The 13,804-nt window shown below is 41.3% G+C and overlaps 1 protein-coding gene across 11 annotated transcripts in view; it reads right to left on the bottom strand.

The window, feature by feature from the left end:
- KCNMA1 (potassium calcium-activated channel subfamily M alpha 1) overlaps positions 1-13,804 on the bottom strand; it is a 755,994-nt gene that overhangs the window by 127,038 nt on the left and 615,152 nt on the right. For 10 of the 11 annotated variants that reach the window (XM_015147202.3, XM_015147203.3, XM_077944845.1 and 7 more), the window contains 2 exon segments: positions 11,137-11,223; positions 6,541-6,617 (listed from right to left, as the gene is read on the bottom strand). In XM_015147202.3, the coding sequence (XP_015002688.1) occupies positions 6,541-6,617; positions 11,137-11,223 (164 nt within the window). 11 annotated transcript variants of the gene reach the window in all.

Below are 13,804 nucleotides of genomic sequence, written 5' to 3'. Positions count from 1 at the left end.
CAAGAGTGTGTCTCTGGCAAGTGTGAACACCGAAGCTACTTGTCATCCCATCTTAGGGCTCTTGAAACTTCATGCTCAATTAATTGCCCCGATAGGCCAACTTCACTCTAGGAAAGCAGAAATACAAGGCTCTAGGGACTCAGTTTACTGTGTGGTCCACTTCATAAAGTTCTTGTTATTGGGCCAGGGCCATGGATTCTATGAGGTTATGTGGTTGCTAAGAATTTGACCCTGGGTCTCATCTTCCTCCGAAGACCTAGGTCCTAGCAGTTTCACAATTTGAGAAAAAGTTTTTATGTGCTTTTCTTCACCACGGTGAAGTGGATATTCAACCAATATTTCCATTATAACTTCCTAGTACTATTTAGAGACAAAATAAAAGTATTTCCCTAATGGACATCATCAAAACTATCTGTTTACTCTTGAGGGTTTAAAACAAAAAGGCTTCTCAGAAGTGTTCTTGGACAACTTTTCCTCTATTCTGAAAGGCCGTGATCATGAGATCAGAAACCTGTTGGAAAGTGGCTGGTGAAGACGCAACTCAGTTACTGCTCTTTCCTTAAGTCAAATGGATAATCAGCTGTCAAACTCAGGTTCTCTGCTGGCTGGCCTTTCTGAGCCAAGCCTGGAATGGAAGGAAGAATTGGATTCCATCCTATCCTCAGCACCATCTGCCTCCTGCATCAGCGACCAAATTGTCAGTCAATTTCCAATTGCAGAATCTTAATTTCCAGGGTGGATTGGAAGGGGCAGAAAAAAGCAGTACTGGACTGAGGGGCCCAAGTGGAGTTTTCCAACTGCTGGGGAAGAATATTTTAGATTTCAAGTGAAGCAAATTCAAGGGAAGACTGGGATGGAAGAAAAAAACATCTGCCATTCAATCAATAGATACTTCTCAGGTCACAACCTCACTTTTAAAATCAGTCAAATGAAGGAGGAATTATTTCCAAGCATAAACCCTGGAGCTACTCTTCATGGGCTCTGCAGCAACTAACATTACTAATAAAAATATCCACAGAAGAAAAAGTCCACCAGGATTTAAGGTGAGGCCTTTGATGTGGCACTGGGAATCAGAGAATATTCTTTCAAGTCCTATAAATGAGAAATGATATCTTCACTTAGCAAAATTCCTCCCATTACCTTCTGGAGTAAGAAGAAGGGTCTTCCAGGTGGTTTTCCAAAAACAGAAAGAGGAGAAAGAAAAAGCTAGTTAATGTTGGCAGCACAGAGCACACCAAGCTAGTTGATTCTGCCCCTAACGACCATATTGTGGCTGAGGAAGGCAGAAGTATTTGGCACTAGAGTTGTTGGTTGATTGACATCACATTTTCTCTCCAATTCTGAAGGAGCTTTCAATTTAGTATGCAACTCTGCAGGTATGAAAGAGGGCCATGCCCTCAAGCCATGGTTAAAGGGTTCTGTCGATGAAAAAAGCCACAGAGTCGATTTTGGCAAGATTGTGCATTGAATTGAAGAAGGTCATTGTTGTGTTTTGTTTTTAAAGTGAGCAATCTATACCCTCCAAACACTGATGACTAACAAAAATCAGATGATCAACTTGCCTCTTTTGCTGCAAAGGAATGAGAGGACCGAATTTGAAACATCTTCTCCAAATTCCAGAGCCATTGGACTGAACTGTTCCACAGATTGGATCTCCTTTTCAGTAGAGCCTTACAAACACGAGTAAAGACCCAAAGCTCAACGCTGGCCTTAAAAGCTCCTCCTCAATGGCCACATCTTGTTGAGTAAAAGGACATCCTATTCCTTGAGTAAGCTAGAGGTTCAGACACTTGCATTGACTTGTTCAGACTTATGCATAGCTCATTGCTGAAAGGAATGTTCTCCTCCAGTCAGTTTTTCTGCCTTAAACAGGTAAACAGATCTTCCAAGATGTCTGACTAACACTCATAAAGCAACTGGGTGTGTCCTACTGAGTACTGACTAAAAGAAAAACTTCATTGTAAAGCTAGGAAACTTCGTAGACTGCAGAAAATAATTACCACTGTGCAAATACTTGTCTCCAGTAAAACAATTGGGATACTTACAGTCCCAAAGTTGAGTAACCAATTAATTATCTAGTGAGCACTTCTCGTACGGAGAGGCATATACTGCAATAAATACATCACACTATGGAATATCTCTACTCTTATATGTAAAAATATGAATTTTTACATATAAGAATGTACATATATTCTGATACATCATGGTACATATTGTGTGTGTGTGTGTGTGTATATATATATATCACAACATGGGAATATATATGTGGCATATGTGTTTCCTTTAGGAGAGGAATTGAAGCTCAATAGCAAAGGAGACCAAGTATAATTTATCAAAAGCAAGCATGACAATTACCCCAGCTGATGAAGCATCTACAGCTATAGTGGTAATTATTTCAGCCTAATCAGAGTCCCTTAAAAGTCCTGAGACAAGGTCTTCAAGAGAAACACACTGTTGTCAAGGTCTTATTTTCAAATGGAAAAATAAGACAGTGCCCGAAGCTGGCCAGAGCCTGGGGACTGCAGTGGGTGGATGGAGAGCAGGCTCCCTGTGGACTCTCCGGCTCCAGACTACTCTGTAGACTGCGTTGGGGGATGAAGGAGTTGGGGCATGATGTCACTGCTACATGCAACATAAATACCAAAAGTAAAAAGGAAACTACAACTGTACAGAAAATTAAAAGAGTATCTCTTCTAGAGAAAGACAGGGGGAACTGGACTCCGGGCTGCTGGGAACCCGTTTTACTCACAATATATCACTACCAGTGTGCAGTTAAAATAGAGTAGGGGCCGTATTCCAAGGCAGCAAAGAGAAAAAAAATAAATCAAAGATATGTCAATGATTTGCAGTCAAAGAAAATTCCTTCAAACACATCAAACTAGACATTACTTGTCCCCTAGGAGTCCACACTTTGGCAAACTTTTAGAGGCTGGGGGAAGAAATATAAATCATTAGACAATGTTTGTTACACAGAAAAAGAAAATGGGTAAATAGTAGACCCTGAGAACTTGCTCCTCGGCCAGACAGCTGAATTTGACTCTTTTCCTTGATAGAGAGCTATGAAGAAATGGAAAGAAATGCAAACGTTAAACTATACTATCACAGGATTTCCAGAAATGGAATGTCCGCACCTGATATTTCTCCAGATGAGATGACGTGAAATGTTGAAGGTTACTGAATGAAAGTGAATGAGGAGGTAGGGGTGGAGGTGAAAGGGGAAGACTGGGTTGGGGAAGGAGGGTTAGGAAGCTATGGGTAAGGGCCAGCGACTGTCATGGGCTCTGCCCTCAAGGGATCTACCATTCCAGGGTGAATTATTAATACCCGGACTAACACGTTTGGACAGATGAGTATGTGGGTCAGCTGTCTTCTCCAACTTAGACTGGGAACCAAGCAATGTCTGTTCAAAGGCATGGGGGTCCCCGCAGTGTGTTATTAATAATCCTAGTTTCTTCTAATTAAAGTTCTTTGCAACTAAAACATCTTCTCCAATTTCCTCACTTGCCTGACCTACATGGGGAGGTTTATTTTTAATAATTCATTTTATTCTAACCACCCCCTCACCTCATACACACATCTGCATCCTGCCCTCTGTTCTATGGCCTTTCAATTAGTAGGAACAATATTCGGACAATTCTGATTGTTACATAGCCAAAGGCCTTTGTGAAATGAAGAAGCTGAGGTTGGGGGAGGAGGCACGCAGATGTACAGAGAAGGAAGTGAGGCCCTTGTTGCACTGGCTTGGCTTTGTAGAGGCAGGCCTTTTGCAGCAATTGGTGCAGTGTGTAATGGGAGATTATATACCTCACTGGCTCCACCAACTTTAAAGGAAATGAAGAGAATAAAATTATTTCAAACAATTATGTGCCTCTCTCTCCAGGATGAAGCTAAAGCCTGCTGCTGTTTATTTGTCTGGAACCAAGGTGGAAAAATAACTTAGAGGCCAAATTCTTATTTCTTATTTCTAGGGACAGTTTAGTCTGCTGTGTTCCACTATGGCATCCTATGAGGGACATTCCAATGTCAGAGCAAGAGTCAGGGAAGTTCTCACTTCATCCTTCCACTTCCACTCCTTCCTCCAGAGAATGCTCTCCATCTGGACACCAGGGACATCTTTTAAACTAAGAACTAATGATGACATTTCCTCACTTAAAATCTTCCAATGACTTCCTAATAAAAGACTAAAACCCCCACTTCTTACCACGGCCCCTCCCTCCCTCTCTAATCTCATCTCATACTATTATCTCCCCAGTGCCATTGGTCTTTCTTCTATCCTTCAAACACCACAAACTCATTCCTGCCTCCTGACCTTGACCTTTGCTCTTCTCTTTATCTGGATTGGGTCTTGACCTCAACATCAGCCCTGACTGAGGCCTTCCTGACCTTCCAAGCTATAAAGTAGCGCCACTGCAGTATTCCTCAACCCTCAGACAGTCTCTTCTCTCCTCTTAGCACTGGCTATCTCTGAATTTATTTATTTGCAAGATCATGGTTTGTCTCCATTCACCAGAGTAAAAGATTCAGGAGGGCAGGGAATTTACCTTTTTCACCACTCCATCCCTGGAACCAAAAATAGCACCTCATTCAAAGAAGATACTCAAAAATATGTGAATGGCTAATCAATACTTGAATCACAGTCTTGCTATTTCCTTGATACTCTGTGGGACGAGGGTCTGGCAAATATCCTGTCAGGGATTATTGGCCTCACTTTCCTCCCTTTCTCAACTCCTCACTACAAGCGTTCCTTACAGAATTGTTCACCTCTTGTATTTGTTGTTCTCTCTTATTTGCTTCAACCCTCAGACGGTTGTGCTCCTTCTGATTGAAATGATTCAGGAGATGTCTGGTCAACTCAGCCATGCTGCTGTGTCCACAACCAACTGAGCATGGCTAGGATGGACTGCCTGGTAAAGACGGCCTTTGGATTCATGGGGTCTGTGGGGGTTGAATGGGCAGTGAGGTTCGTTCTAGGCCTTGTTCTCTCTTACATGCTCTTCTTGGTAGGTTGTCAGAATCAGGGAATTCTTAGGTCCCAAGAAATTAGAGGCTCTTGTTTTGAAATATCAATAAATACTCATCTTTGTAAGAGTCTGGGGGAAGGGGACCAGCTGTATTAAGTCAGTGGAAACAGGGGGAGGAAACCCATGGGCCTAAGCTGCCCCATCCTGAGGGGATTTCTGCAGAAACTTCTCTAGACCAAGAGTGCACCCCAAGGGAATTTTCCCCATGGATTGAGGAACTTCTGTATGCTCCAGCAGAGCGATATTTATAGATGACTGGTTCTACATTTTCTGTACCCCCTCTAGGAGTACAATGAAAAACGTCCTTCCTTCAGTGGCATACCTCAGAAATGGTGCTCTTCTGTCTGGCTTCTGCTTGTGAACCAGGATTTTTATGGGGTCATCTTTCATAATTGTTCTTACTCATCAGACCCAAGACTGCCCATCTTTCCTTTCCCTTCTGCAAAAAACTGTTAGAGCACCCAGAGAATCAATAGAGGCCTTCAGGTGTGCCCAAATCCCTGTATGTTGTCTGTGTGACTGTCAGCAATCTCATCCTCTCAAACTTGGAAGCTTCGTTTCCTCTTTTTGTAAAATGGGATTAATAACACCCCTGCCAATTACATGGGGTTAGGGTGAGAATCAAAGCAATGATTGTGAGGAGCTTTTAAAACACTAACTCACCATAGGAAGGATGGCATCTTTTTTGTTGTTGTTGTTGTTGTTTTTCGAGGGTTGAGAACAATTTCTATTAGGCAATACAGCATAATTACTGCAAAAGGCACAACCTTCTCAAAGCAAAGGCCACTTAAGTCATGGTGTCTCAGGAGCTCACAATTCCACGTTCTAGACTCACTATATCTTTCTCAAGAGGCCCCAGTGGCAAACAGCTTTAGAAGGGTCTTGAGACAGAATATGCCAGAAACAACTGAGCCCAGTCTAGTCTGCCCCAAAGAGCAACGGTGCTTGAGCTCGACCTTTGGGATGATAGCAATTGAAGCCCTTTGACAATGGAAAGTTTTTTCTTGGGGGCAGTCTGAAGGCATCACAGTTGCAAATTCTGGCCTGTGGTATTAAAACTGGCAGGAATTCCAAATGGAAAGAGACAACTTCCATTTTGGAGACCAAGTCCTCAGATTTAGTTTCTCTCTCAACCCCATATACCCAGGGGCACCCAATCCACTGGAAATCATGATACAAAAACACTTCATTCTCTATGGCTTTAGTTCTCCTCCTTTTTATATATCATACTTGTCTCTGTTAGACTGGACACATCTACTGAGGCGTCTCTAGAGTAAAGAAGCACGGACTAGGCACAGGGTTCATTCCTAGGTGTTGACGGTGGTGATTTTTCATCCTCTGCTCTAACAAAGCAAGGACAGGTATTGATTTCATATTTCTTTAAACTGGTGGGTGAAACATAAACATATTCAAGAAAACTCTTGATGTTTAGTGTTTCTCTAATAAGAAAAGGAAAGGAAAAGGAATTTGGGGAATAGGAATGAGAGAGGGAGGGGACGGGGAGAGAAACACTACTTACGCCGTTTGCAGCCACATTTTTTTATTCTTTTGGGATCTGTGATGTCATCATGACAGGCCTTGCAGTAAAAAAATGCCCTGGAAAAAGAGAATGGAAAAACTGACACATTTCATAATCCACCCAAATGAAATGAGTACCACATTTCCTCCACGGTGGTGCCAAATTAATGAAACACGCCAGCATTAATTTCCTTTAATCTTTTGAAAGGTTTAGACATTTGCAGTCGGAAATGTTTGTTGCAAGACCGTTTATTTCAAACACAGGATTCTGTGATTTGAGTTAGTGCTCCTTTTCATAAACTTCCATTTGCAAAGGAACTGGGAAAAAAGTTGCTGATGTGACACACTGCGTCTGCTCACTCGTCTTTCATTTTTGAGAACAGCCTTTGATGCTACTCGTGGGGACACGTGGGCAATGAGCCCTGGGCCCTTGGTGGGGAAGTTAAATACAACACCAAAAGTCCCACAGTCTGGTCAAATATATACTTGAGGGGGCAGAAGTATGTCGTTTCTCAGTCAAATGAAAATATCAACCTTGTCACTCTGAAAGCACCTTTTCTGGTCAGCCAAAGTGAGACAGAGTTGAGGAGGTCTGCAGAGAAGGAAAAACGAAAGCCACGAGTCAGTGGGTTCCTCTGTCAAACCCCCTCTGGAGTTTCATAGCTTATTTTACTCCAATGCTGACTGGACCAATTCCCATGCTATCCAGCCCTGAGAACATGCACTAAATGATGGTTTTCTTCTCACTGTGGCCTTGTCCTCCAGTTTCCTGGTCTGCATGTCCAGTGGGAGGAGTCAACGGGAGACTGTAGGGTGAGGGGGGATGAGGTCACCACCTTGACCCCCTGGGTGCCCTCCTGGCCAGATCCATGAAATGGCACATGACAGCCTCTCTCTCCAGCTCCTGATAGCCCTCCTTCCCCTTTACCCTACAGATCTAGGGTGAAGGTGGCTCCCCTTTCTTGCTAGCTCTGGAGTGTTTGGCCATCCCTTATTGGTTTTCCTTAACTATCTGCCCATAACTTTACACACTCTCTTCATAAAACTCTCCTCCTTTTTCCCATTTAAGTGTGTCATCTGTTTCTTGCCAGGACAAGAAACAGCACCCACATTTACATATTCATCTCCAATTCACACTTATCCCCAGAACTCCAGACTCTAAGATCCAACTGCCTTTATGATATCACTGTGTATATGTTTAGTACACATCTCCTACCTAACATAGCCCAGATGGAATGCTTAACTTCCTACTACCCAAAACTTGCTCCTTCTCTAGTATCCCTCATCTTGGTTAAGATCAACACAATTTAAGCCCTGACTCTAGCCTTCATCCTTCATTCCTCTTTTTTCCCTCACTTCTACCCAATTCACTGGGGGGTTCTGCACACTCTCCAAAATATAGTCTGAATGGGACCCACTTCTCTCCACCTCCACTCAGTGGTCAGTCCAAGCTGCCATCATCTCTCACCTAAACTGTGTAATAGGAGCTGAGTCTCTCACCTCTTCTCCTGCCCCATTCCTCTCATTCTCTACAATGCAGGAAGAATGACCTTTTCAAAATATACATCAGATCAGCTTAAAGCTGTCAATGATTTCCATTTTATAACAGATCCAACCTTTTTATAAAGTGCTTTAGGAGCCAGCCTCTGCCTCTCTCTAACCTCATCTCATACCACTCTCTCCAAATCTATTCCCTAGCCACACTTTCCTTCTTGGGGTTCCTACCCACAATGAACTTCTTCGCAGCCCATCTCCTCTTCCTATCTGATCCCTGCCTGATGGATTATTTAGCTTCATCTCAATCTCTGCTCAAATACCATCCCCTCTGAGAAGCTTTCACTTATACCCAACCCAAATCAGTGACTCAGTTGCATTAATTCTTTTACCATTAACTTAAAAAAAAAAAAAAAAAAAAAACTGTCATTCTTTCCTGCCTAGAATATGAGCCCTGTGAGAGTTGGGACTTCTCCCATTGTTCACCACTGTTTCCCTGGTGCCTTGTGTAGAGCCTTCTAAATGTAAATGACTTACCCATACTTGAAGGGTGAATGAATGAGTGAGTTTGAGACTGCTTCCCAGTATTGTTAGGTCTGCCAATTTTTCAGGAGAAATGAGTAATAAGGATTTTTATATAAAAGCTTGTAACTTTTTTCACCTTGGCAACTCACTTATTTTTAAAAATTGTGACTCAAAAGAATCATAATGGCAAGCCAAATTGAGTCACTGAGCCACCGTTTTGTGACTCTTATACTGAAGTCTATGTTCCAATGTTATTTTAAAAGGAAAATATTTGGTGGCAAGGAGGAAAGAGCAAGTACCCAAATGTCCATCCTCAAGTGACCTTCTTAAGACTGCAGTGGGATGGTTTCACTCCTCATTTTCTAAAGCACTGCATCTGAAGCTTTCTATGAGCCAGAATTCATTAACTTCTTTTGCTGCTTTTTTGCAGTGGAGGGTGCAAACTCGATACTAGATCATCATAATCTACTTTTCCATTTTTACAAAACTTGTTTAGTTTCATTCAAATCTCCGATGTCCTTTCTGTGGTTTTCTGCAGTCTTCATCTATTTGAAATCCCCTAACTGACAGCATTTGCTTTGACACATCACACACCATGGAAAATTACAGGCTGGTGTTGTAGCTGATTGTGTCAGCATGTATTTGTGAATACCATAAAGCACTGAAATGAGACATATTGCACTCCCTAATATAGGAGGTAATTTGTTTTTTGGACGGCCTGGTATTTGTGACATTCATTAGTGAGAGATGCAATAGGAAATAGAATTACACAAATGGGAGTTTCATGTTATATTTGCTATCTGGGAGGTATACGTGATATATGGTGCTCCTGTGCTCCCCAGCCTCCTGTACTTGGTGCTGAGATGCTGTTTCAAGCTTTTGTGTCTCACAGTCTGGACAAGGGCACAAGCTTCTTCTCCAGGAGACCTGATTGGAGCACAGGGAGAGGGAAGGTTCAGTCCCATTCATCCTAATTTCCCTTCTCAGGTGTACCCAGTTCTCAGGATACTCTTGAACAACAGGGAGATTCCGTGAACTGAGTAGGGAGGTATTTTTCCCCTACAATTGAATCATGGCAATCTTTCCCCAATTTGCAGAAATAAATTTAAGTTATTAGAGAGCTCAGTTTAAGAATTCTTTTTTCTTCCACCAGCCCATATTTTCTTTTTCCTGAAAGCTTCTGTAGCCAGTATGGCTTAGTTTGCTAGAGTGGGTGGGGAGGAAGAGGACCCTAAGTATCCACGCTCACATGTCATTGTTCTGTGCTCAGGGTGTCAGGCTCAACCCAGGCAAATAATTAAGAGTGCAAGCTCTGGAACCGAACTTCCTGGCTTTATTCCTCACTAGCAGTATGGCTTTGGGCAAGTTAGTTAGCCAAGTTGTGCCTCAGTTTCCTCATATGTAAAGTGGGAAAGAGTAATGCTACCTATCTCACGGGGTTGCTGTGAGATTTTAACAAGTTTTAGATACAGAGAACCTAGTACCTAAAATAGTGCTGGGGTGTAATAAACCCTCCTTTGTAAGAATGTGGTAGTATTATTAAATTTGGTAGAAAGAGAGTGGGTTTTAGAAAAGGAAAGACCAGTTCCATTCTGGGCTCTGCCACTTACTTATGTGCCTCATGGCCTCGGACAAATCACTTATCTCAGTTTTACAGATGAGGAAACCAAAGCTCTGAGTGTTTAAGAAGACTTACCTTCCAGGGTTATTTTGAAGAGCAGCAATAAAGAATGTAGCACACCTAGTACAGGCCTGGCTTTGACGAGGAACTCATTCAATGAAGACCATAGGCTTATATAAATAATGATAGACCTTCACAATTAATAATGTACTTAAAATATTTTATGGAATATTACTCTTGAGCTGAATGACCTGTCTGAACATTTGCATCGCATTTTCTGCTAGTAAATTTATCCAAGTTCATAGGCTAGAATCAAATACAACAATATTCCATGTTGTGCTGGAAAGGACCTGGTGAATTCCTAGGCTGCTTAAACAGGTTTAAGGATACGAATAAAAATGTCATGAAACATGCAGGCCAATGAAATCCTGTGCTGTACTTCGAGTGGCTTAACAACTGAAACTGACAACTTCAGCCACTTACCTAGTAGGCCACAAACAGAAATAGAGCCAGTTTCATATTCTATCTGAAATTAATCCCAACCTTTTGAAATTCTATTTGGCAGGGACAGTAGAAAACTGATAATTCTCAAGTAAATTTCCCAGATAATATTAAGTAAAGAGCACTAGACAAAGAGTCAGTTGTCTTGTTATGTTGTTCTGGGTCATCAGGAATCAGGATGACCTTGAGCAGTCATTCAGCTCTCTGAGCCCCCATTTTCTCCCTCATAAAATGAATGAGCAGGTAACTAGGCTTCTTAGTTCTAAAATTTTATTATTCTCATTTAGAGATGTGGAATTGACTACATGAACAGGAGTCTGTGGAAGTTTTTCTTACACCAATTGATGGCCATAGATATGTTAAGGAGTTTTGGGGTTATGGAAGCCTGCCTACTTCCGTGGGTCAAGGTGTCTATGGCTGGGCCAGAAAGAAAGCGAGTTGAAAATAAACTCTTACCTTTTAACTTCTTTGGCATCACTTGCGATGAAAAATCCTAAAGTACCTTCTTGGATCTTAAGATGGTTTCCAGGATTAATTAATATACTGCTCAGTGAACAAAAACAAACAGAGAAGATACATTTGTGAGGTCGTGTTCTGAATAAAACCTCGAAGGCTACACCATACTGTTGTGTTTATAGGGGGCCCACTAGTCTAGAGCTTTCCCCAAAGATTTTGTCCAGAGCCCAATGCCCACTGCCCCATACATTTAGTTGGATAATGCCATCATTAAGCACTACTGCTTACTTCCCAGGTTGGCATGCTCCCAGTTGAGGAAATCAAAGCAAATCAAAGTTTTAGGGCCTGGGTTTATATAATGGGGCAGTCTAGCTGCCATCATGGGCATATGATTTGAAGCAAAGTCCATCAGAATACATTCCTTTTGAAACTGCTATTGGTGGTCAACACAGAAGCATTATTGGCCTGATGAAACTATTGCTACAACAATTTTCCATTAAATGACAGAGCATTAATGGGACCCCTATATGTATACATAAACATACATGTACACACACCACATATTACCACGGGGAATGGTACAAGACACCTGTAACCAATGCAGAAGGAAACTGAACGTCTTCATGACATTGATAAGGACATGGAAATTGATTCTATGTACAGCCTTTATAGGAAGAATTGGATTTACCCAAACAGTTTTTTTTTTTTTTAAGTTAGCAGTTGGATATACTTAACGATTCCAGTCTGCTGTTTATAAAAACTTACAGGGTGTTTGAATAAGATGTGTGTCTAGCATGTCCTAATTGAGGCAAATTGAGAAAACAAATGCAAACCACCCCTTAAAAAAACTTGCCCTGCAGAGAAGTGGGAACCTAAATATACATTGTCCTATTTCAAAGTGGCGTAAATAGATTAGCTGGCCAAGATGTGTTTGGACTGACAGAAGAGATAAATGTATCCTAATCTAATAAATGGATGAAACAAACAAGTTTAATTTTCTGCAGATCAAAAGCAGAATACAAGATTGTCTGATGCACAGACTGAGAAGAGACTTCAGGCTTAATGGATACTGAATTTAGGGACTCCGAATGAAGCAACAGAAACAGCAGAGGTACTCCTTGTTCTGAAAAGATGTTGCTTAATAAGGTAATAGATATTTGGAATCAGTCTAAAGGAAGTTCTCAGGTGCCCCAAACAATCAAAATATAGAGGATGGTAATTAACACATAATCTTTTTTTCTACTGGTAAACCATTTCAGAAAAGTGTTGTGGTCAGTGAAGTGATATGTCTGTAGTCATACAGGAAGGACACAGGTGAACCTTTGTTCACCTGGTTGGGAGACCTCTGAGCAGACCATTATTGCAAAATAATTGTCTGTGGTCACAAGAACATCTACCATTACTTATAACAAGACCTGACAGGAGGAAACTGTACTTGTGTCATGGCTATCATTAACACTCAATAATATCAAAAGGCTATGAAGATTTAACTGTTCAGCCCTACAACCACAGGCAGCAATGAGATTCCTCCCAAATCAGAGAGCAGCAGTCCACACTAATAGCACGGCCTGCACTGAGCAGCGGCTCTCCATAAGCACCTCCTAATGACCCCTCCGCCAACTCTTCACATGGGTATAATGAGCCCTCTGACTTCATGCAATCACGAGGGCGAAGTGTCAGAGCTCATACAGTTTAGATGAATTTATCTTTCAAAGCCAATTCAGTATGATGTTTTAGAAGGGCAGGATTCTAAATTTCGCACATTTTTTTTTTTTACCTCCTTTCCTGCAAGGCAGTTTTTACATGCCTTGGCTCTGCAATCAGAATTTGGGTCCAAATTCCAACGCTACCCCTTAATAGCTGTTTGACTTTGGGCCAGTTACTAAATCTCCCTAGAACTCAACTTTTTTACCTACAAGAGGTGGATAATGGTAATAATAGTCTTTAGAGAATTAAGTGAGATGATGTACAGAAGGCTCAATGCATGTGAGTTATTGTTCCTTTTCTTAATTCTTGTAAAGAAAAGCCAAAGTGTATTTCATTTTCAACAAAGTTATCAGAGATTTTCTCTAGCTGACCCCATGGAATATAATACAGGCTTCTTATCAAAATGCCTTGCCCATTAATGAGATTAAATTATAGGGTAAAGAACTGTACACTACAGAATAATGTATAAGGACTTACACAAAATATTCCATGCACTTCTGGAGCCTAAAGGAGCTAGTTCCTTAGAGTTATAAAAGCCTACATTTTGACATTATTCATATAAAAAATGCAAGAAAAAATTCTGAATGGAAAAAAAATCCTATCATGATTTGAACAACAGAATTCAAAAGGAAAAATCTGACCCACATCAAAGTCTTGGTGACATATATGAACCAAATAAGCATCACATAGAATGCTGTTTCCTTTTTTCATATTATGTGTTTCATTATTCTTTATCAACAATGAACAATAATTAGCCTACAGTGAACATTTAGAATTGGCATTGTAGAGAGTGCAGGTTGAGATAATTTATTATAGCCTTTGAGTTTGCTTTAGTCCAGTTAGTGCAGTGGAGAAGAAAGATTTGGGGCTCTGATGTAAAGAACATTTGTGTTTCAGGTTTGCTGCTGATGTTGGTTAAGGGTTCAGGCACATGACTCAGGTCTCACCTCTTTGGGTCCTG

Source organism: Macaca mulatta, chromosome 9 (genome assembly GCF_049350105.2).
Source record: "Macaca mulatta isolate MMU2019108-1 chromosome 9, T2T-MMU8v2.0, whole genome shotgun sequence".
Taxonomy (NCBI): domain Eukaryota; kingdom Metazoa; phylum Chordata; class Mammalia; order Primates; family Cercopithecidae; genus Macaca; species Macaca mulatta.
This window is presented reverse-complemented; position numbering and strand designations above follow the sequence as displayed.